A 25,963-nucleotide genomic window follows, 5' to 3' on the forward strand; every position below is an offset into this window, starting at 1 on the left:
AAATCGTTTGTTATACCCAAAAAGTAAATAAACATTCTTGAAAATAAAGAATATATGAGATTTCCCTATAAAAATTTTATTAGAAACCTATAATTTCTAAAAATGTGTTATAATTTTATTTAAAGAAATATTTATTTCTTTAAAAAAACAAACATTTAAATTCAAATTTAAATTATATTAACGTAGTGGCAGCATTCCAATGCAACCCTGTATGTAATTACTACTTTTTCCTCGCAAACTACCCTAAAATACAACTCTGTCAAGCAACGGCGTTGATTTGTTGTGCTATTTGAAAACAACTGAAATTTCCACACACAACTACAAGCGCGTTTTTTGCTCTAAGAAAAATAAAACAAAGCAAGAAAGAGAAAGGTACAAAAATTAAATAAATAATTATAGAAAATAAAAAAGAAAAAAACGTCAAGAAAACTATAAAAAATTAAAAGTGGAAAACAGTTATTTTTAGCAAGAAATTTTAAGAAAAAAACTTACAATTGCCACTAAACAACAAACAATAATAAAGGTAAGTAAACAAAAAAGTGAAAAAACAAGCGAAATTATGAAATATAAAAAGGACGCGGGTAGAAGAGCGAAAATTTAAAGTGAAATATTTGTTTAAACAAAAAAACATTTTTCTAGGAGAATATGACACCAGCCCATACAGATTCTCCTTTAAGGCGTTCAGAAGTGGGTATTTTCCGAGAGGGACAACAAAATGTCACTATCAATGACGATGAAGAGGAAAGACGGCAGGCCAGAAGAAGAACTTTATTGGCTGGCAATAATACGGGAGAGTCGTCGACCTTTGAAGAGAATGAAACATTAAAGAAATGTCTGGAAATCTATAATGGCAATAAGTTAAGCAAAGAAAATGCCTGGTCTCTTTCGCTCATCGATACATTGTCCACTTTGCTGGAAAGGCATCATAAATCTTTAAATAATTTTAAGGTAAGCGCTTAAATCTGAAATTAAACTTAACAAAAACTATATGTGAGTATGTTTTTCCAGGTGGCTGGTTCCTCTTTAGAGGCTTCTTCTAAGGTTTATAGTTTAAGAGTAGATTCCATACATTCAGATGTCTTGCGCATGTCTGCTGGCCTTAATGCTCAAAAGTATAAAGAGAAACGCATCGATGAGGATGATGACGATGAGGCTGAAAATGAAGTGGCCACGGGTGGAGATGGCAGTAATGATCCTAATGCTAGTGCTGCTGGTATAGAGGGAGCTGAAAAACAAGCGGCTAAACCTAAAGCCAAGAAACAGCGTAAAAATCTTTCCACGGTAACTAAAAACAAGGATACCCTAAATGCCCGTTTAGATACGGTACCCCTGCAAGATCCTGTTTTTGGCAAATTAAACTCCATTGTTGGCTCCATCAACTCCTCGAATCGTTTGATGAATAACATACTACTCACACATGATTCAGAATTACGCTTAAGGACTACTTTCCTTATATGGGATAAACAAGAACTACCCAATTGTGATTTTACCGAGGAAGTAGATTTACATACCGACAATGAGGCGGAATTGGCTCCTTGTGATCGTTTGTTTAAAATGAAACGTCCTGAGGATATTCAGCTGCGTCCTTTACATGGTGGTTATGTTATATCCGATACTCCAGAAGCTAAAGATGAGGATGATGAGCAGGATAAACGTTCTCGTTTAAATAGTATACAATCGGATGATGATGATGGTCCGCCGGGTTGTAATGATGATGATATGATGATGGGAGGCGGCGGTGGTGGTGGTGATATGTGTGATTTGGCACCATTCGCCAATACTAATGAAATGGGTATGGCTTTCGATATGAATGCTGAATGTGAACCTATGCCTATGTTGAGTCAGCAGGTGCCAATAATGGATGTTAATTATGAGGAATTGGATGATTTGACTACAGGTAATTTAAATATTGTTATAGATTTTTTTTAAATATACATTTTAGAGGGAGTTTTATAAAAAAGTATCATTCTGCAGTATGTTTTCCATAGTTAATATTTTTAGATTTCATTAAAATGAAGACCTCCGGCAACAGTTTTCTATAAAAAAATGTCTCCTCAAAAGTGTTTCTATAGAAAATTGACTTAAGAAAAAGTTTCTTGTTTTGTTTCAGTATTTTTCTATATAAAAGACTAATCTTTGGAAAAGTTTAAGAACGTTTTCTATAGAAAAGTTTCTTTAGAACTTTAACTGAACTAGAACTGAACTAAAACTGAACTAAGAACTGAACTAAAACTGAACTAGAACTGAACTAGAACTGAACTAGAACTGAACTAGAACTGAACTAGAACTGAACTAGAACTGAACTAGAACTGAACTAGAACTGAACTAGAACTGAACTAGAACTGAACTAGAACTGAACTAGAACTGAACTAGAACTGAACTAGAACTGAACTAGAACTGAACTAGAACTGAACTAGAACTGAACTAGAACTGAACTAGAACTGAACTAGAACTGAACTAGAACTGAACTAGAACTGAACTAGAACTGAACTAGAACTGAACTAGAACTGAACTAGAACTGAACTAGAACTGAACTAGAACTGAACTAGAACTGAACTAGAACTGAACTAGAACTGAACTAGAACTGAACTAGAACTGAACTAGAACTGAACTAGAACTGAACTAGAACTGAACTAGAACTGAACTTGAACTGAACTAGAACTGAACTAGAACTGAACTAAAACTGAACTAGAACTGAACTAGAACTGAACTAGAACTAGAACTGAACTAGAACTGAACTAGAACTGAACTAGAACTGAACTAGAACAGAACTAGAACTGAACTAGAACTGAGTTAAACAGTTTTTTTTAAATTCTCTTTCATTATTCTTTTCTATAGAAATGTTTCGTTTCTATAGAAAATTCTCTTCCTTAGCCAGTTTTCCAAAGTGCCTTAGATAGTTTTCTCTGGAAACGTGTCTTCAATAGAGTGTTTTTTTAGACAAAAAATAATTTAACAAATTTTTTCAACCTTTTTCTTTCTTCCCTTCTTTTCAGAGGAACGTACCGCCATTAATAACTGTCGCGGACTGCGCAAAGCGCCCATTCTCATCGAGGATTTACGCCCAGTCGATGCAAGCTCCAAACTTGAATACTCTTATCGTCCACTCGATAAAATCTCACAATTTTGGGCAGGACCCTCTCATTGGAAATTTAAACGTGCTCGTACTGTACGCTCCAGTTTAGCAGTCCAACAACAAACCGAAGTTGGTGGTCGAGCAACAAATCAAAGAGGCACTAAACGGGCCAAAAAGGCTTTGGACAAAAGTAAATCGAAACAATTGAAATTTGGTGAATTTCACGATGAACTCTTTATAAAATACGATGACAAGTTCAAGAGTCGTAAGGTTAACATACAAAAGAAATGGGATCAACGCAAACTAAAACTGCCAATTGATATGCAATTGGATATGGACAGATTTTTCTATTATTCCCTGGCACCTGGTTTGCCGGTGCACATAAAGGGTGCAGAACATGCGGGCGTTACAATATGTGATGGCTCTGAAGAGGACACTTTGCAAAATAATATGGATCATATGGCCACAGATGATCATCATTTCGGACAAGATGATGACATGCAACACGATAATATGCCCATGAGTGAAGAAAATCACACACGCAACATGACAAATATGGGTGATGGCCTAGGAAATGAGGAAGGTTTGGAAAATAATTTTGCCCCCAGTGAGGGCAATGGCAATGATACGATACTGGAAATAGCCACCGATTATGAGGGAGCTCCCACACAGGTTACCAAGATTATAGTACCTTTTGCCAAGCGTGCCAAAGTGATTGATATGAAAAATCTTAAACGTAGTTGTACAGTATTGCTAACCAAACAGCTTAAACAGCCAATTGTTGAGAAGGAGCTGCCGCAACATCCCATACCCAAACAGGAAGAATACCAAGATGGTGTTGCCAGTTTCCATGAAGTCTATGAACACCTGCCCGAGCTATTGTCACAAAATATGACTGCGGCCCTCTCCACCTCCATAGCATTTTACTCTGTGTTACATTTAGCCAATGAACATAATCTGCGCTTAATACCCCAACAAGATCTTAAAGATTTCAAAATACGCAAAGTGGCAGGATAGTTTAGGTGGTTTTCAATTTATTTTTACTTACAATTTTTTTTTTTTACAATAAACTTTTCAATAAATTAATTGTTTTGAATTTTTAAAATGCAAATATAAGTTTAACCGAAAAAAAACGCAAACAATTTTATATTTGAAATTCAATTCTTTTGTAGTTATTTAATTATGTTAGTTAATTATGTTTAAAGCTTAACACAAACTTAAATAAATAGTTTTAACTAAAGTTCTTTGCAAAATTCAAGTAATACAAAAAAAAAACAAGTATTTTAATATGTAAAATTTTAGTTTTTAAATTGATATTTCCAGGCATTAGTAGCCATTAGTATTTCAGTAAAGTTTTCTTGTTAATTTAGTGTTAAAAACGCGGTTTTGTGTATATTTTTTCTATAAATAAAAAAATTTAACATTTAAACCAAAAAACGCTTGACTGATATTCAATTAAACAAAATTTCTTAATTTTCACAGTTTTTTTAAAGAAAATTTTTTCTTTGAATAGTTTTGCATACAGAAATTATCCTACTTAAACTTTTCTCACAAAGTAGACCATGAGCTCTTCTATAGAAAGTATCTTCCTTAATAAGTTTTAAGTAAAAAACTGTCTTTCCTAGACAGATTTCCATAGACTAGTTTCTTTGTAAAGAAAAGTGTCTTCCTTAGAAAGTTTTCTAAAGAAAAGTGTCTTCCTTAGAAAATTTTCCATAGAAACGTGTCTATCTTAGAATGTTCTATAGCAAAAGTATCTTCCACAGAAAGTTTTCTATAGAAAAGTTTATTTAATAGATTGTTTTCAATATAATTGTCTTCAGTAGATTATTTTCTATAGAAAAGTGTCTTCCCTAGAGAGTTTTCTATAAAAAAGTGTTTTGTAAGAAAGTTTTCTATAGAAAGAATAGATTGTTTCTATAAAATTGCCTTTAATAGATTATTTTCTATAGAAAAGTGTCTTCACTAGACATTTTTCTATAAAAAGTGTTTTCCTTAGATAGTTTTCTATGGAAAAGTTTCTTTCTTAGACAGTTTTCCAAAGAAAACTATCTTCCCTAGAATGTTTTTTTATGGAAAAGTATCTTCAATAGATTGTTTCTATATAAATGTGACTTTCCTAGACAGAAATATGTCTTTCTAAGATTGTTCTATAGAAAACTATCATCCCTAAAAAATTGTCTATGGAAAATTATCTTCAATAGATTGTTTCTATAGAAATGTGTCTTTGTCTTTCCTAAACAGTTATCTAGAGAAAAATGACTTTCTTAAAGATTTTTCTTTAGAAACGTTTTTTTAACAGTTTTCTATAGAAAAGTTTCTTCGTTGGAATGTTATCTATAGAAATTTATCATTCTAAGATTGTTCTACAGAAGACTAACTTCCCTTGAAAGTTTTCTATAGAAAAGTATATTCAATATATTGTTTCTATAGAAATGTGTCTTTCCTAGACAGTTTTCTACAAGAAAATGTCTTTTTTATGCTGTTTTCTATAGAAACGTTTCTTTTTTAAACAGTTTTCCACAGAAAATTGTCTTACTTAAACATATTTCCTTAAAAAAGTGTATTTTGACCGTTTTCTATAGAGACATGTCTTCCTTAAACAGTTTTCTATAGGAAAATGGTTTCCTTTAACAATTTTCTATAATAAAAGTCTTCGTTAAACATTTTTCTATAGAAAAGATTGTTCTTAAACAGTTTTCCATAAAAAGTATCTTTCTTTAACATTTCAAAAAAAAAAAGTTTTCCATAAATAGTATCTTTCTTAAATATTTTTTACAGAAAATTATATTTCTGTTTCTTTTCTATAGAAAAGTGTCTTTCTTAGACAATTTTTCATAGAGAAATGTGTTTCTTAACTGGTTATCTATAAAAAAGTATTTGACTTAAATAGTTTTCTATAGAAAAATGACTTCTTTAAACAGTTTTCTCTAGAAAAGCTACTTCCTAAAAATTTCTTATTTATTTTGAGAGATTTCAAAAGAATCTACCAAAAAACTTTGTCTTTTTAGGAAGAGGTACAGTTTTCATAGCTCTTTCATAATCTCTAGAACATCACATTATTAGAACTAACAACCCCCAGCAAACTGTTAAACAATCACAAAAAGTACAGTCCTACAAGTATTGCTAGACTACAGTTAGATAAATGTTACAAATGTAGCGTAATTTCCTACCCAATATATTAAAGTTATTATTACAGAAAAATAGGCAGCACTTTTTCAGGATCATTGTGGTGGATAAAAACCAATACAAAATCCTTTAAAATAAACATAACAATAAGGTTTGGTGAATACAGCAGTTTTAGCAAATCCCAAAACCATTTATATAAAAACAAACAAAAATATTTGAACACATGGCATCTCTCTCTAAAATATGGCATCACAAATAACACAACCACTCACACCAAATGAAAGTCAGTAAATACAACTCTGCTTTTATTTATGTTTTGTTCCTATAGCAAATACATTTTCTCACTTCTTATCAAATACAACAATCACTGGTAAATATTACAAACAAGTGTTTTCTCACTTCTTATCAAATACAACAACCACTGGTAAATATTACAAACAAGTGTTTCACATAAAATACAACCTTGCGTTTGTTTATGTTTTTATTTAGTTTATTTGTGAAGTTTCATTTAAGAGTGTCGCGAAATTAGTGCAAAGAATGGTGTTGTGTTTTTTAATTAAATTAAAGTGGTAAAAAGATTATTATTTTTGAAAAAAAGTTTATAATATTGTTAAATAAAATATCTAGTTTAAGGGCATATAAAAATTATGTCATAAAGTGTAAAATTAATAAAGAAAATTGAGAGTGAAGTTTGCAAGAAATTTGCCTGGAAAGTGTGGTGCCGGCAAAAAAATGCAAATCATAAAGAAAGTAAACAAAAAAATAAAATATGAAAGAAGTGTTCAAGAAGGTGACAATAAATGCACTAAATTGCATTAGAGGAGAAATTGGGCTGAAAATTTTGCAACATTAAGGTAAGTGATATTCTCAAATTTATTAGAATTTCAGCAGAATGAGGTTTTAAAGGCTTTTTTCATTTGCCATCTATTTTAATAATAATAATAAGGTTGAACAATTATTGAGCACACTTTTGTGCCCACTATAGTGGGGAGGGTATTATGCGTTTGTACTGTTTGTACGTTTGTAACACTCTAAATTGTTGGTTCTACACCTTAAAGTAACTATGTTCGCCTGTCCATGTAACCTTGTGCGCAATCAAAACTTAGTTTTATAAAAGTCTTAATGATTCTGCCGATTTTCGTAATGATCGGGCCTTATTTGTAGCTAGCCCGCATACAAACTTTCCTTCAGAAAATGATTTGAAGGCCAGAATTCACTTAGCAAACCCTACTAACACGATGAAATTCTATACAAATAACTTTAATGTAGACGTAAATTCCTCCTTTTGCCAAAACTCACCATCGTGAGTTTATCACTCCGTTTGTAATTTCCACAATATAATTATCCGTCCCTATAAAGTATATGTATACACGTATTGTGGATTCTTATAAATAGATAGCGTAGTCAATTAAGTCACGTTTTCTGAAGAACCCAGATATCTTAGGGATCCAAAACTTCAAAGAAATGCTTTCGAGAAGTTTACTTTTTAAAATCAGCAAAATGCGCCGTAAATAATGGAGATATGAATAATAATCGGAGACAACCTCTGAAAATTTCGTTAAAAAAGACAAGTTTTTGCATGCTTTCACCAAAAAGAGCAACAAGTTGGTTTTATTGCATTGCGTATTGTGTTTGGTGTTTTTTTTTTCTGTCTGGCTTTGTTGATTGTTATTGATTGATTTGTTTTTGCTAAAGTAATGGTAGAGTGTGGAAAAATTAAATAGTTAGTTAGTTAGTTAGTTAGTTAGGTAGTAGTTAGTTAGTTAGTTAGTTAGTTAGTTAGTTGTTGTTAGTTAGTTAGTTAGTTAGTTAGTTAGTTAGTTAGTTAGTTAGTTAGTTAGTTAGTTAGTTAGTTAGTTAGTTAGTTAGTTAGTTAGTTAGTTAGTTAGTAGTAGTAGTTAGTTAGTTAGTTAGTAGTTAGTTAGTTAGTTAGTTAGTTAGTAGTTAGTTAGTTAGTTAGTTAGTTAGTTAGTTAGTTAGTTAGTTAGTTAGTTAGTTAGTTAGTTAGTTAGTTAGTTAGTTAGTTAGTTAGTTCGTTAGTTAGTTAGTTAGTTAGTTAGTTAGTTAGTTAGTTAGTTAGTTAGTTAGTTAGTTAGTTAGTAGTTAGTTGTAGTTAGTTAGTTAGTTAGGTAGTTAGTTAGTTAGTTAGTTAGTTAGTTAGTTAGTTAGTTAGTTAGTTAGTAGTTAGTTAGTTAGTTAGTTAGTTAGTTAGTTAGTTAGTTAGTTAGTTAGTTAGTTAGTTAGTTAGTTAGTTAGTAGTTAGTTAGTTAGTTAGTAGTTAGTTAGTTAGTTAGTTAGTTAGTAGTTAGTTAGTTAGTTAGTTAGTTAGTTAGTTAGTTAGTTAGTTAGTTAGTTAGTTAGTTAGTTAGTTAGTTAGTTAGTTAGTAGTTAGTTAGTTAGTTAGTTAGTTAGTTAGTTAGTTAGTTAGTTAGTTAGTTAGTTAGTTAGTTAGTTAGTTAGTTAGTTAGTTAGTAGTTAGTTAGTAGTTAGTTAGTTAGTTAGTTAGTTAGTTAGTTAGTTAGTTAGTAGTTAGTTAGTTAGTTAGTTAGTTAGTTAGTTAGTTAGTTAGTTAGTTAGTTAGTTAGTTAGTTAGTTAGTTAGTTAGTTAGTTAGTTAGTTAGTTAGTTAGTTAGTTAGTTAGTTAGTTAGTTAGTAGTATTAGTTAGTTAGTTAGTTAGTTAGTTAGTTAGTTAGTTAGTTAGTTAGTTAGTTAGTTAGTTAGTTAGTTAGTAGTTAGTTAGTTAGTAGTTAGTTAGTTAGTTAGTTAGTTAGTTAGTTAGTTAGTTAGTTAGTTAGTTAGTTAGTTAGTTAGTTAGTTAGTAGTTAGTTAGTAGTTAGTTAGTTAGTTAGTTAGTTAGTTAGTTAGTTAGTTAGTTAGTTAGTTAGTAGTTAGTTAGTTAGTTAGTTAGTTAGTTAGTTAGTTAGTTAGTTAGTTAGTAGTAGTTAGTAGTTAGTTAGTTAGTTAGTTAGTTAGTTAGTTAGTTAGTTAGTTAGTTAGTTAGTTAGTTAGTTAGTAGTTAGTTAGTTAGTTAGTTAGTTAGTAGTTAGTTAGTTAGTTAGTTAGTTAGTAGTTAGTTAGTTAGTTAGTTAGTTAGTTAGTTAGTTAGTTAGTTAGTTAGTTAGTTAGTTAGTTAGTTAGTTAGTTAGTTAGTTAGTTAGTTAGTTAGTTAGTAGTTAGTTAGTTAGTTAGTTAGTTAGTAGTTAGTTAGTTAGTTAGTTAGTTAGTAGTTAGTTAGTTAGTTAGTTAGTTAGTTAGTTAGTTAGTTAGTTAGTTAGTTAGTTAGTTAGTTAGTAGTTAGTTAGTTAGTTAGTTAGTTAGTTAGTTAGTTAGTAGTTAGTTAGTTAGTTAGTAGTTAGTTAGTTAGTTAGTTAGTAGTAGTTAGTTAGTTAGTTAGTTAGTTAGTTAGTTAGTTAGTTAGTTAGTTAGTAGTTAGTTAGTTAGTTAGTTAGTTAGTTAGTTAGTTAGTTAGTTAGTTAGTTAGTTAGTTAGTTAGTTAGTTATTTCGTTGGTTTGTTAATTTATATTTTAAATTTCAAATGTTTATTTTCGTTGTTTCTCCTTCATGGTTGATTTGGTTTGTTAATTTATATTTTAAATTTCAAATGTTTATTTTCGTTGTTTCTCCTTCACGGTGAAAAAGTAAAAAACCCCACAATACATTCAGACATTATTGAGTGAAAACTCATGTAATTAACTCATAACATGTACATAACACAGCGATGGATATAAGTACAATGTACATAAGTACACGCGATTTAATAAAAATTCATTTTTCTGCTATCTTTGATATGCTGGAATTTCACACACGATTTCGACGACTTTATTTTGCTGTAGGAAAAACAGTTCATACATATGTACATATGTATGTACGTACGTACAAAACATACATACATATATATCACAAAATAAACAAATATATAACAATTCAGGTTAAATATGCTACATTAAACCAGTTACACTTACATCTAACCATCAAACTTTATTGCAGATGTTTGCAAGCTTCTCTAATAACAACAATAACAACTGAACTTTAAAAAATTGGGAAAAACATTATGGTTTATATAATATAATGTGTAAAAGTAACAGGTAGTAAAAAGGGGGAGAAATTAATACTTGTGTTTGTATATGTATAAACAACGGAAAAAACAAATTATAATTTGTTCATGTGTGTGTGTGTTAGATTTTAACGAGGCCATTATAAAGTTAATTATAAGTGACAACAGAAAAAAACGTTTGTTTGTTGGGAATGTTTAAATCAGGGATGGGATTAAATCAATGTAAAAAATGTTCTTTAAATATCTTTGTTTAAAGTTTTGAACAGTTTTTAATTTAAAATGGCTAAAAGTGTTTTATAATATAAAGAATATCATCCAAATTACATACCTAATTATGGAAACTAAGTAATTTTCGAAAATAAAGTTTAGTTAGGTTTTTAAAATAACTTAAAATTATATATTTCTTTAGAATTGTTAACAATATGGTTCAAAATTTTGATTTCAATTCAAAATTTTATTTAAATAAATTAGCTGGTCAAATTTCCATCTCTGTCTTAAACAATTTAAAACACATACTGCTTCCTAACATAAATATTTATAACAGTACAATAGCAAAAAGTAAACAAACAACAAAGGACATTTACTCAGGTGTTGAGAGTTTGTTTTTGCCTGTACACACGTGTGTAATATACTGAGAGAGGAAACAAGCACAGAAAGGATAAACAGATGCACAGGTGTTTGGGTTAGGAGAGAGCATGGCGAAGTAAATTAGAAGTGAACTAGAACTAAACTAGAACTGAACTAGAACTGAACTAGAACTGAACTAGAACTGAACTAGAACTGAACTAGAACTGAACTAGAACTGAACTAGAACTGAACTAGAACTGAACTAGAACTGAACTAGAACTGAACTAGAACTGAACTAGAACTGAACTAGAACTGAACTAGAACTGAACTAGAACTGAACTAGAACTGAACTCGAACTGAACTAGAACTGAACTAGAACTGAACTAGAACTGAACTAGAACTGAACTAGAACTGAACTAGAACTGAACTAGAACTGAACTAGAACTGAACTAGAACTGAACTAGAACTGAACTAGAACTGAACTAGAACTGAACTAGAACTGAACTAGAACTGAACTAGAACTGAACTAGAACTGAACTAGAACTGAACTAGAACTGAACTAGAACTGAACTAGAACTGAACTAGAACTGAACTAGAACTGAACTAGAACTGAACTAGAACTGAACTAGAACTGAACTAGAACTGAACTAGAACTGAACTAGAACTGAACTAGAACTGAACTAGAACTGAACTAGAACTGAACTAGAACTGAACTAGAACTGAACTAGAACTGAAATAGAACTGAACTAGAACTGAACTAGAACTGAACTAGAACTGAACTAGAACTGAACTAGAACTGAACTAGAACTGAACTAGAACTGAACTAGAACTGAACTAGAACTGAACTAGAACTGAACTAGAACTGAACTAGAACTGAACTAGAACTGAACTAGAACTGAACTAGAACTGAACTAGAACTGAACTAGAACTGAACTAGAACTGAACTAGAACTGAACTAGAACTGAACTAGAACTGAACTAGAACTGAACTAGAACTGAACTAGAACTGAACTAGAACTGAACTAGAACTGAACTAGAACTGAACTAGAACTGAACTAGAACTGAACTAGAACTGAACTAGAACTGAACTAGAACTGAACTAGAACTGAACTAGAACTGAACTAGAACTGAACTAGAACTGAACTAGAACTGAACTAGAACTGAACTAGAACTGAACTAGAACTGAACTAGAACTGAACTAGAACTGAACTAGAACTGAACTAGAACTGAACTAGAACTGAACTAGAACTGAACTAGAACTGAACTAGAACTGAACTAGAACTGAACTAGAACTGAACTAGAACTGAACTAGAACTGAACTAGAACTGAACTAGAACTGAACTAGAACTGAACTAGAACTGAACTAGAACTGAACTAGAACTGAACTAGAACTGAACTAGAACTGAACTAGAACTGAACTAGAACTGAACTAGAACTGAACTAGAACTGAACTAGAACTGAACTAGAACTGAACTAGAACTGAAGAACTGAACTAGAACTGAACTAGAACTGAACTAGAACTGAACTAGAACTGAACTAGAACTGAACTAGAACTGAACTAGAACTGAACTAGAACTGAACTAGAACTGAACTAGAACTGAACTAGAACTGAACTAGAACTGAACTAGAACTGAACTAGAACTGAACTAGAACTGAACTAGAACTGAACTAGAACTGAACTGAACTGAACTAGAACTGAACTAGAACTGAACTAGAACTGAACTAGAACTGAACTAGAACTGAACTAGAACTGAACTAGAACTGAACTAGAACTGAACTAGAACTGAACTAGAACTGAACTAGAACTGAACTAGAACTGAACTAGAACTGAACTAGAACTGAACTAGAACTGAACTAGAACTGAACTAGAACTGAACTAGAACTGAACTAGAACTGAACTAGAACTGAACTAGAACTGAACTAGAACTGAACTAGAACTGAACTAGAACTGAACTAGAACTGAACTAGAACTGAACTAGAACTGAACTAGAACTGAACTAGAACTGAACTAGAACTGAACTAGAACTGAACTAGAACTGAACTAGAACTGAACTAGAACTGAACTAGAACTGAACTAGAACTGAACTAGAACTGAACTAGAACTGAACTAGAACTGAACTAGAACTGAACTAGAACTGAACTAGAACTGAACTAGAACTGAACTAGAACTGAACTAGAACTGAACTAGAACTGAACTAGAACTAGAACTGAACTAGAACTGAACTAGAACTAGAACTGAACTAGAACTAGAACTGAACTAGAACTGAACTAGAACTAGAACTGAACTAGAACTGAACTAGAACTGAACTAGAACTGAACTAGAACTGAACTAGAACTGAACTAGAACTGAACTAGAACTGAACTAGAACTGAACTAGAACTGAACTAGAACTGAACTAGAACTGAACTAGAACTGAACTAGAACTGAACTAGAACTGAACTAGAACTGAACTAGAACTGAACTAGAACTGAACTAGAACTGAACTAGAACTGAACTAGAACTGAACTAGAACTGAACTAGAACTGAACTAGAACTGAACTAGAACTGAACTAGAACTGAACTAGAACTGAACTAGAACTGAACTAGAACTGAACTAGAACTGAACTAGAACTGAACTAGAACTGAACTAGAACTGAACTAGAACTGAACTAGAACTGAACTAGAACTGAACTAGAACTGAACTAGAACTGAACTAGAACTGAACTAGAACTAGAACTGAACTAGAACTGAACTAGATCTGAACTAGAACTGAACAAGAACTGAACTAGAGCTGAACTAGAACTGAACTAGAACTGAACTAGAACTGAACTAGAACTGAACTAGAACTGAACTAGAACTGAACTAGGACTGAACTAGAACTGAACTAGAACTGAACTGATTTTTAAGACTCCTTTATTACTATTAAAGTTTTTCATCATTTTTATTCTATCCGTGTTTTAGCTTAAGTGCATTTCTCTATTAGGGTTTGTTCACTAGTTTTTGTTGTTATTACCAAACACATACACACATTTTAAAACTTGTATACAAAATTATTATAAAATTGTGTTGAGATTATTATATGGTCACATTCCCAACAGGTGTTAATGCATTTATTGCAGTAATAAATGTGGCTTTTAATGGTTTTAGCTATAAAAAATTAAAGTTAACAAGTTGGATTTTTGCAACACTTATTTATTTAATTACATGTGTTTATCATTTTGATTTCGTTTTTGCAAATAGCAGGACATTTGTATATATGTAGATGATAATTATAAACTTTATCATTTAATTACTTTATAAAGCTTATTTAAAACTCATTACCTGGTTATTTATTTGATTGTTTTTGTTGTTGTTGTTTTAAGGATGAAAGTTTAAAATTTGTATGAAAAGTAACTAAGTGTGTGTGTGAGAATTATGTAATTTATTATGGAAGGATAAAAAGTGTTAAAGAAAATGGGTGTGAGGCGACAGAGAGTTGACAGCAACGTTTTTGTTTGAAAGTTGAAACAAAATGTTATTTGAATGTAAATGTTTGACAATGCAAACAAAAACTTTGGGTATAAGTTCTTGTAATACTTTTACTAGCATGTAAACTGATCATACTTTTTAACAATTTTTGTCCCCTTTTCTCTCTGAACGTTGACAAAAAATCCTCATTTTATTTTCCCAGAATTATTATAAATGTTCAGGTAACTTCTTTACCAAACTTTTTAACTGCAACTTTCTTTCACACAAAAATACTTATGCAAATACTTTGCGAAAAATTTTCTTTTGAAACCTGCCAAAAAATAATCGTTTACACATATCATAAGTCGACATAAGCATATTTGTGTTTACAATAAGTAGGAATAAAAGTTTCTCAAGTATTTCTTAACGCCATTAAATATGCAATATTTTTTTCTTTCGTAAGCATTTCAAAAAGAAATCAAAGTATTCAATGGTTATTGTGATTTACATGATTAAACGATGCTCGCAAATGTGTTTTAAAAGAATTACGTTTTTTTATTTCTAAGAATATTTTAGAATACATTTCAAATACTTAAAGATTTTTTGCATATGATTGCAAACAATATAAATATTTATTTAGTTGAAGTGTAAAGTGAAAGAAAAGTGGATATTTTTCGTATTATAATAACCCATGGAAACTGAGGATCTCTAAAGAACTGTACCTTGATATTAAATAGAAAAGAAATAAGAAGGAATAAGAACATATTAAGAAGAGACGTGAAATGCAGAACTGAATTAAAGTAGAACTAGAACAGAAATAGAGCAGAACTGGAACATAACTAGAACAGAACTAGAACAGAACTAGAACAGAAATAGAGCAGAACTGGAACATAACTAGAACAGAACTAGAACAGAACTAGAAACAGAACTAGAACAGAACTAGAACAGAACTAGAACAGAACTAGAACAGAACTAGAACAGAACTAGAACAGAACTAGAACAGAACTAAAACAGAACTAAACAGAACTAGAACAGAACTAGAACAGAACTAGAACAGAACTAGAACAGAACTAAAACAGAACTAGAACAGAACTAGAACAGAACTAGAACAGAACTAGAACAGAACTCGAACAGAACTAGAACGAACTAGAACAGAACTAGAACACATAGAACAGAACTAGAACAGAACTAGAACGAACTAGAACAGAACTAGAACAGAACTAGAACACAGAACTAGAACAGACTAGAACAGAACTAGAACAGAACTAGAACAGAACTAGAACAGAACTAGAACAGAACTAGAACAGACACTAACAGAACTAGAACAGAACTAGAACAGAACTAGAACAGAACTAGAACAGAACTAGAACAGAACTAGAACAGAACTAGAACAGAACTAGAACAGAACTAGAACAGAACTAAACAGAACTAGAACAAACTAGAACAGAACTAGAACGAAACTAGACAGAACTAGAACGAACTAGAAGAGAACTAGAACAGAACTAGAAAAGAACTAGAATAGAACTAGAGCAGAACTAGAACAGAACTAGAACAGAACTAGAACAGAACTAGAACAGAACTAGAACAGAACTAGAACAGAACTAGAACAGAACTAGAACAGAACTAGAACAGAACTAGAACAGAACTAGAACAGAACTAGAACAGAACTAGAACAGAACTAGAACAGAACTAGAACAGAACTAGAACAGAACTAGAACAAACTAGAACAGAACTAGAACAGAACTAGAACAGAACTAGAACAGAACTAGAACAGAACTAGAACAGAACTAGAACAGAACTAGAACTAGAACGAACTAGAACAGAACTAGAACTAGAACAGACCTAGAACGAACTAGAACAGTACTAGAACAGAACTAGAACAGAACTAGAACAGAACTAGAACAGAACTAGAACAGAACTAGAACAGAACTAGAACAGAACTAGAACAGAACTAGAACAGAACTAGAACAGAACTAGAACAGAACTAGAACAGACCTAGAACAGAACTAGAACAGAACTAGAACAGAACTAGAACAGAACTAGAACAGAACTAGAACAGAACTAGAACAGAACTAGAACAGAACTAGAACAGAACTAGAACAGAACTAGAACAGAACTAGAACAGAATAGAACAGAACTAGAACAGAACTAGAACAGAACTAGAACAGAACTAGAACAGAACTAGAACAGAACTAGAACAGAACTAGAACAGAACTAGAACAGAACTAGAACAGAACTAGAACAGAACTAGAACAGAACTAGAACAGAACTAGAACAGAACTAGAACAGAACTAGAACAGAAGTAGAACAGAACTAGAACAGAACTAGAACTAGAACAGAACTAGAACAGAACTAGAACAGAACTAGAACAGAACTAGAACAGAACTAGAACAGAACTAGAACAGAACTAGAACAACAGAACTAGAACTAGAACAGAACTAGAACAGAACTAGAACAGAAGTAGAACAGAACTAGAACAGAACTAGAACTAGAACAGAACTAGAACAGAACTAGAACAGAACTAGAACAGAACTAGAACAGAACTAGAACAGAACTAGAACAGAACTAGAACAGAACTAGAACAGAACTAGAACCGAACTAGAACGAACAGAACTAGAACAGAACTAGAACAGAACTAGAACAGAACTAGAACAGAAAAACAAACTAGAGCAGAACTAGAACAGAACTAAAACAGAACTAGAACAGAACTAGAACAGAACTAGAACAGAACTAGAACAGAACTAGAACAGAACTAGAACAGAACTAGAACAGAAGTAGAACAGAACTAGAACAGAACTAGAATAGAACTAGAACAGAACTAGAACAGAACTAGAACAGAACTAGAACAGAACTAGAACAGAACTAGAACAGAACTAGAACAGAACTAGAACAGAACTAGAACAGAACTAGAACAGAACTAGAACAGAACTAGAACAGAACTAGAACAGAACTAGAACAGAACTAGAACAAAACTAGAACAGAACTAGAACAGAACTAGAACAGAACTAGAACAGAACTAGAACAGAACTAGAAACAGAACTAGAACAGAACTAGAACAGAACTAGAACAGAACTAGAACAGAACTAGAACAGAACTAGAACAGAACTAGAACAGAACTAGAACAGAACTAGAACAGAACTAGAACAGAACTAGAACAGAACTAGAACAGAACTAGAACAGAACTACAACAGAACTAGAACAGAACTAGAACAGAACTAGAACAGAACTAGAACAGAACTAGAACTGAATGATAGCAGAACTAAAACCTAACCTAGAACATGAATTTTGTTTACTAAATAAAGACATTTTGAAATTTTAAGTAGTTTTTTTTGTTTTTTATTTAAGTTAGTTTTTTATTTGAGTTTTTCAAAATTAAATTTTAAATTCTCCATTTTTTATATTTTTTAATATAATAATTCAATATAGTGTTTTTTAGGGATTTTAGATTTTATACATATACGAGTTTAATTTAGTTTTTTTTGTTTTCAATAATATTTGCTATTTACATTTATAATAAATATATACTTTGGATTTGTTGTTTTTTTTTGTATTATATAAATAAAATAGTTAAATATTTATTATTTTATGTTAATAAATATTTTTTTAAATATGTGTATAATTTTATGAAATATTTTGTTAGAGAATTTAACATAAAGTTAATTTTTTATAATTTTTTGCTTTGTGGAGTTTAGTTAATAATTAACAGACAAATTGAACATTTAATTGTTGTTTTATTTAATTTTGTTTTGTTTTTGTATTTCTTCTACAATGATGGTGTAAATTAAAAAAATAAATAAAATACATTTTTGTTTTTTTAATTTTTAATACCATAAATACTAGAGAACATTTTGATTATTTAATACTTTTAGACAAAAAGAGTTTTAGAATATGTTTTTTTTATTTTTAAAATATTTTATTTTTTGATAATTCAATGAGCAGCTTAAAAATTAAAAGAAATTTAAAAGATACAATTTTTAGAAGAGGTCATTTGTTATATATTTTTGTTTAATTTTAAATTTTTTTTAAGGGGCCAATTTTTTTTCATTTCATTTAAATTTTAGACTAGTTTTTTAATTTTTATGTTTGTTTATATACAATATGATTTTTATTAAAAACTTAAACAAAATATAAATATTTTTCTAACAAAATTTTAAATAAAATTTATAAACAATAATTCGATTTTGTTTTGTTAGTGTTTTTATGTATATTGTTAAAGTTTATGGACTTTATGTTTAGATATTTTTTTTTTTTTGTGTAAATAATTTGGTTTTCTTGTTTTAAATATGTTTTGTGTTTTTGTATTTTATAAATATATGAATATTTTTCCAAAAGTTGTTTAATTTATACTGCGCCTTTGTTTTATACATATAAGAAATTTCTGCCTTAATTGAAGTCATTACTTTGCCTTAAAATCAAAATCCTTAACCTGTAAAGTTAGAATTTAGTCTTTATTTTGCTGGTTAACCGATTTGTCTACTACATCATTAGCCACCTCTGATAATTGTTCTAAATATAAGAAAAAAAAAAAAAAAAAAAAAAATTAATCTTAATTTGAGCAACAAATCTCCCCTAAACCCTTTCTTACCTTCTGTTCCAATTCATCCTTTCCCTTAATGTCCTTGTCTAACATCGAACTTCTGCCACCAGTGCTGCGACCCCAACGTAAACGCAATGGTCCTGGTTACGTATGGCTCTTTCAAATTCATCCATATCCTCTTCCGCTGTATCCATACCCTCATTATCTTGACTAGCGCCATACTTATTCAAAGACATCAATAAGTTTCTTAACCTTGCGAATGTATCAAAGAATTATAGAATTCATCTTCACTATTAGACAAAGACACTTCGTTATTTTCATCTCCAGATTCTAATAATTCATTTTCATTGGCTGTATTCATTGATTGAAATGGTAGACTACGTCCGAACCTCAAACGTTGGGGTTTCCTTACGACACGATTGTAGTAAGCATCATAAATCTCATTGTAGTCATCATTATTTTCGGGCATCGTTGGCCATTCATTAGGATATCGTAGGGACTGTGCATGGGCATAGAGGGATCACTGCGGCGACCGAAACGTAATCTTAAAGAAGGCGATCTAATGGGTTTCTGGTTGACTTCGCCAAACCAACGTTTTTCGGGGATTTGAGACAATAGATCGGGATCGCTGCGACGACCAAAACGTAACCTAAGAGAGGGTGATCGTTGGGCTTTACGTTCGACCTGGTGGTTGGGGAAAACTACAGGTCCAGCATATTCACGTTGTAGCAGATTGTTGTAGAGATTGTTGAGAGAAGCTAAAAAATAAGATAAAACACAATTTAGAACGGATATTTGAAATGAAGAAGAAACTAGAACAGAACAAGAACAGAACTAGAACAGAACTAGAACAGAACTAGAACAGAACTAGAACAGAACTAGAACAGAACTAGAACAGAACTAGAACAGAACTAGAACAGAACTAGAACAGAACTAGAACAGAACTAGAACAGAACTAGAACAAACTAGAACAGAACTAGAACAGAACTAGAACAGAACTAGAACAGAACTAGAACAAACTAGAACAGAACTAGAACAGAACTAGAACAGAACTAGAACAGAACTAGAACAGAACTAGAACAGAACTAGAACAGAACTAGAACAGAACTAGAACAGAACTAGAACAGAACTAGAACAGAACTAGAACAGAACTAGAACAGAACTAGAACAGAACTAGAACAGAACTAGAACAGAACTAGAACAGAACTAGAACAGAACTAGAACAGAACTAGAACAGAACTAGAACAGAACTAGAACAGAACTAGAACAGAACAGAACTAGAACAGAACTAGAACAGAACTAGAACAGAACTAGAACAGAACTAGAACAGAACTAGAACAGAACTAGAACAGAACTAGAACAGAACTAGAACAGAACTAGAACAGAACTAGAACAGAACTAGAACAGAACTAGAACAGAACTAGAACAGAACTAGAACAGAACTAGAACAGAACTAGAACAGAACTAGAACAGAACTAGAACAGAACTAGAACAGAACTAGAACAGAACTAGAACAGAACTAGAACAGAACTAGAACAGAACTAGAACAGAACTAGAACAGAACTAGAACAGAACTAGAACAGAACTAGAACAGAACTAGAACAGAACTAGAACAGAACTAGAACAGAACTAGAACAGAACTAGAACAGAACTAGAACAGAACTAGAACAGAACTAGAACAGAACTAGAACAGAACTAGAACAGAACTAGAACAAACTAGAACAGAACTAGAACAGAACTAGAACAGAACTAGAACAGAACTAGAACAGAACTAGAACAGAACTAGAACAGAACTAGAACAGAACTAGAACAGAACTAGAACAGAACTAGAACAGAACTAGAACAGAACTAGAACAGAACTAGAACAGAACTAGAACAGAACTAGAACAGAACTAGAACAGAACTAGAACAGAACTAGAACAGAACTAGAACAGAACTAGAACAGAACTAGAACAGAACTAGAACAGAACTAGAACAGAACTAGAACAGAACTAGAACAGAACTAGAACAGAACTAGAACAGAACTAGAACAGAACTAGAACAGAACTAGAACAGAACTAGAACAGAACTAGAACAGAACTAGAACAGAACTAGAACAGAACTAGAACAGAACTAGAACAGAACTAGAACAGAACTAGAACAGAACTAGAACAGAACTAGAACAGAACTAGAACAGAACTAGAACAGAACTAGAACAAACTAGAACAGAACTAGAACAGAACTAGAACAGAACTAGAACAGAACTAGAACAGAACTAGAACAGAACTAGAACAGAACTAGAACAGAACTAGAACAGAACTAGAACAGAACTAGAACAGAACTAGAACAGAACTAGAACAGAACTAGAACAGAACTAGAACTAGAACAGAACAGAACTAGAACAGAACTAGAACAAACTAGAACAGAACTAGAACAGAACTAGAACAGAACTAGAACAGAACTAGAACAGAACTAGAACAGAACTAGAACAGAACTAGAACAGAACTAGAACAGAACTAGAACAGAACTAGAACAGAACTAGAACAGAACTAGAACAGAACTAGAACAGAACTAGAACAGAACTAGAACAGAACTAGAACAGAACTAGAACAGAACTAGAACAGAACTAGAACAGAACTAGCTGAACTAGAAAGAACTAGAACAGAACTAGAACAGAACTAGAACAGAACTAGAACAGAACTAGAACAGAACTAGAACAGAACTAGAACAGAACTAGAACAGAACTAGAACAGAACTAGAACAGAACTAGAACAGAACTAGAACAGAACTAGAACAGAACTAGAACAGAACTAGAAACAGAACTAGAACAGAACTAGAACAGAACTAGAACAGAACTAGAACAGAACTAGAACAGAACTAGAACAGAACTAGAACAGAACTAGAACAGAACTAGAACAGAACTAGAACAGAACTAGAACAGAACTAGAACAGAACTAGAACAGAACTAGAACAGAACTAGAACAGAACTAGAACAGAACTAGAACAGAACTAGAACAGAACTAGAACAGAACTAGAACAGAACTAGAACAGAACTAGAACAGAACTAGAATAGAACTAGAACAGAACTAGAACAGAACTAGAACAGAACTAGAATAGAACTAGAACAGAACTAGAACAGAACTAGAACAGAACTAGAACAGAACTAGAACAAAACTAGAACAGAACTAGAACAGAACTAGAACAGAACTAGAACAGAACTAGAACAGAACTAGAACAGAACTAAAACAGAACTAGAACAGAATTACAACAGAACTACAACAGAACTACAACAGAACTACAACAGAACTAGAACAGAACTACAACAGAACTAAACTGAACTAGAACAGAACTACAACAGTAAAATAACTGATCTAGAACAGACCTAGAACTGAATTAAATCTTAACTGAGGCTTTATTAAGTAGCACCTGTTTTTATTTTTGAAAACTTACCTTCATCCCTTAACACTTCTGCCGAGGTGTGAGCCCACAACATTAGGAATGTGCCCAAAGTAAGTTTATACATTAATTGACTTTGGAAATGCATGATAATATAACTGCTGGTAAATGGCGATCTAAAAAGATATTTAAAATAAATAATTTATTAAATTTTATTTAAAAAGTTGTTTTAGATAGTAGAAACTGGAAAATTTTATAAAAAACCGACATAAGTTTTTAATTGTTTCTAGAATATAGAATAGTCTGCAGGATAAGCTTTATAAAACCTTAATTTTTTTCCAGGAGAACTTTAGTATTTGAGTTGATTGGGACATTTTTATAAAAGAGTTGCTAAATTAATATTAATCATACGTCAAAGAAATGTTTGGTTTTTATGTATTTATATGAAATTTTAAGAAATTTTGAAAAATTATTTGTTGCTTTTAAGGTCTAGTAAATCTGTATAAATTTATTTTGTTTACCTTTACATCAAAAAATATTTACTTTTTAACTTTTTCTCTTAAAAACAAATCAAAACAATTTATTTAAGTGTCAGCTAATCAGACAAATTCAAGCGTTATGTAATGCTGCTTTCATACATTTATTTTTCAGTTTTTTGTTTTAAAAAAATAAATTGTATTTATGTTGCTGTATTGTATTTCCTTTTTGGTATTTATTCAAATTCACAAGTAAAAGAAAAACATGACTTCCGGTTGAAAAAAAAAACTTTATACTTAAGAACTTTAACATGTTTTATCTTGACTTGTAGTTTTGATCTCTCTTTTGACACTTTTGCTGGAGGGAGAGAGCGGCACATACATACATACATTCATACGCTTAGTTATGCAGAGAACAATTTTAACAAAAGAATAAGAGTTTTGTGAACAAGACAAACAAATTTTTTCACTATAAAAATAAAACTAAAAAAAAAACTGAAGTGTGCAATTTATAAAAATGGCAAGAAAAAAACTTAACGAGTACGTTATATGATTGCCATTTCAAAAATAGGATTTTTATATGGTACAGATGTTAAAAAAAAGAACTCAAAAAGTCAGGATCCATAGATGACAGCAGCAACCAGAACAATTGTAATACACTTATGTATTGGTGTTACTGGTTGGTGTTGCGCTGATGATGATTGGTTTGAAGATGATTTTGAAACATGCAAATAATAAAAAAGAAACATGTTCAAGCGTGTTTAAGAGCAAATGGTTTAAAAATAAAATTGAGTTTTTGTGTTATTGCAAAGATATTTTGCCAGATATTTCTAACAAGTAGGTAACTGCAATTTCTATCTTTTTTATTTTAAAAGATTTACGCAATTTATGCTTTAACATCACAGTAGTTTTATACTTATTATTTAAAGTGCCTTAACTGGCTTTTAACTAAATATGAAATTTATACTCTATCAACTCTATAGTACACCCTTTCTTTCCTTTTAAGTATGTTAAACAAAGTTATAATTTATTCATAAATTACCCAAGTGTAGTCTGTTACAATTTCTTCATGCACCCATTTGTGTATACATGTGTTATGCATCTGTTTTACTCCTACTCTGTATGCAACACTTAACTGCTTTGTTATCTCAACATACATCTTAACATGTGCCCAATGCATTGTGTGAGAAAATGCCAGCAGGAGCGTCTAACTAAGGCTCTAGACTAAAGCTTTAAATAACAAACAAGAGTATATCCTGTTTTTTGTTTTGGCTTGGATAATAACTATTAAAATACTGTTATCCCTAAAGTATGCCATACATTTTTTCAGTAATTTTATTGTTGTCTGTAAAGAGCATAACAATGCTGAAGAGGAGTGAAACATTGAGTGGTAAAATGTTTTCAGTGTTTTATGGGAAGCATAAAAAAGTCTAATGTTAGATTTTAAAAATATACAATAGTAATTATTACATTAATTTAATCCCTAAAGTAGGCTCTAGATTTTTCACAATAATGCTGAATGATAATCTGAACTAGAACTGAACTAGAACTGAACTAGAACTGAACTAGAACTGAACTAGAAGAACTAGAACTGAACTAGAACTGAACTAGAACTGAACTAGAACTGAACTAGAACTGAACTAGAACTGAACTAGATCTGAACTAGAACTGAACTAGAACTGAACTAGAACTGAACTAGAACTGAAACTAGAACTGAACTAGAACTGAACTAGAACTGAACTAGAACTGAACTAGAACTGAACTAGAACTGAACTAGAACTGAACTAGAACTGAACTAGAACTGAACTAGAACTGAACTAGAACTGAACTAGAACTGAACTAGAACTGAACTAGAACTGAACTAGAACTGAACTAGAACTGAACTAGAACTGAACTAGAACTGAACTAGAACTGAACTAGAACTGAACTAGAACTGAACTAGAACTGAACTAGAACTGAACTAGAACTGAACTAGAACTGAACTAGAACTGAACTAGAACTGAACTAGAACTGAACTAGAACTGAACTAGAACTGAACTAGAACTGAACTAGAACTGAACTAGAACTGAACTAGAACTGAACTAGAACTGAACTAGAACTGAACTAGAACTGAACTAGAACTGAACTAGAACTGAACTAGAACTGAACTAGAACTGAACTAGAACTGAACTAGAACTGAACTAGAACTGAACTAGAACTGAACTAGAACTGAACTAGAACTGAACTAGAACTGAACTAGAACTGAACTAGAACTGAACTAGAACTGAACTAGAACTGAACTAGAACTGAACTAGAACTGAACTAGAACTGAACTAGAACTGAACTAGAACTGAACTAGAACTGAACTAGAACTGAACTAGAACTGAACTAGAACTGAACTAGAACTGAACTAGAACTGAACTAGAACTGAACTAGAACTGAACTAGAACTGAACTAGAACTGAACTAGAACTGAACTAGAACTGAACTAGAACTGAACTAGAACTGAACTAGAACTGAACTAGAACTGAACTAGAACTGAACTAGAACTGAACTAGAACTGAACTAGAACTGAACTAGAACTGAACTAGAACTGAACTAGAACTGAACTAGAACTGAACTAGAACTGAACTAGAACTGAACTAGAACTGAACTAGAACTGAACTAGAACTGAACTAGAACTGAACTAGAACTGAACTAGAACTGAACTAGAACTGAACTAGAACTGAACTAGAACTGAACTAGAACTGAACTAGAACTGAACTAGAACTGAACTAGAACTGAACTAGAACTGAACTAGAACTGAACTAGAACTGAACTAGAACTGAACTAGAACTGAACTAGAACTGAACTAGAACTGAACTAGAACTGAACTAGAACTGAACTAGAACTGAACTAGAACTGAACTAGAACTGAACTAGAACTGAACTAGAACTGAACTAGAACTGAACTAGAACTGAACTAAACTGAACTAGAACTGAACTAGAACTGAACTAGAACTGAACTAGAACTGAACTAGAACTGAACTAGAACTGAACTAGAACTGAACTAGAACTGAACTAGAACTGAACTAGAACTGAACTAGAACTGAACTAGAACTGAACTAGAACTGAACTAGAACTGAACTAGAACTGAACTAGAACTGAACTAGAACTGAACTAGAACTGAACTAGAACTGAACTAGAACTGAACTAGAACTAGAACTAAACTAAACTAATGCAGCCTAAATGTGTGCTACGCCTCTGTATTATACTTTGCCATGTATGTTTATTTTATGGAAAAGTATTTTTAAGTTTTGCTAAAAAAACAAGAGTTTTGTGTAAGAAAACTATTTTGTCCAAAAA

General features: G+C 31.6%; 2 protein-coding genes across 2 annotated transcripts; one reads left to right on the forward strand and one right to left on the reverse strand.

Annotated features, from left to right (window-relative positions):
- The first annotated feature begins 505 nt into the window (after nt 1-505).
- LOC119614122 (condensin complex subunit 2) lies at nt 506-4,138 on the forward strand. The gene is made up of 4 exons (XM_037970223.1): nt 506-524; nt 641-948; nt 1,009-1,897; nt 2,997-4,138. The coding sequence occupies exons 2-4, from the start codon at nt 646-648 to the stop codon at nt 4,091-4,093; spliced, it is 2,289 nt and encodes a 762-aa protein (XP_037826151.1). The 5' UTR covers nt 506-524; nt 641-645; the 3' UTR covers nt 4,094-4,138.
- A 14,312-nt stretch (nt 4,139-18,450) lies between these two features.
- LOC119614127 (short neuropeptide F) lies at nt 18,451-22,336 on the reverse strand. The gene is given in 6 exon segments (XM_037970229.1): nt 18,451-18,759; nt 18,829-18,936; nt 18,939-19,043; nt 19,046-19,258; nt 19,261-19,548; nt 22,220-22,336. Coding segments are annotated over 6 exon segments (873 nt in total). The 5' UTR covers nt 22,314-22,336; the 3' UTR covers nt 18,451-18,694.
- Between the last annotated feature and the right edge of the window lie 3,627 nt (nt 22,337-25,963).

Source organism: Lucilia sericata, unplaced genomic scaffold (genome assembly GCF_015586225.1).
Source record: "Lucilia sericata isolate MDLA Ls3-8-SP2 unplaced genomic scaffold, ASM1558622v1 Contig002607F_arrow, whole genome shotgun sequence".
In the NCBI taxonomy this organism is placed as follows: domain Eukaryota; kingdom Metazoa; phylum Arthropoda; class Insecta; order Diptera; family Calliphoridae; genus Lucilia; species Lucilia sericata.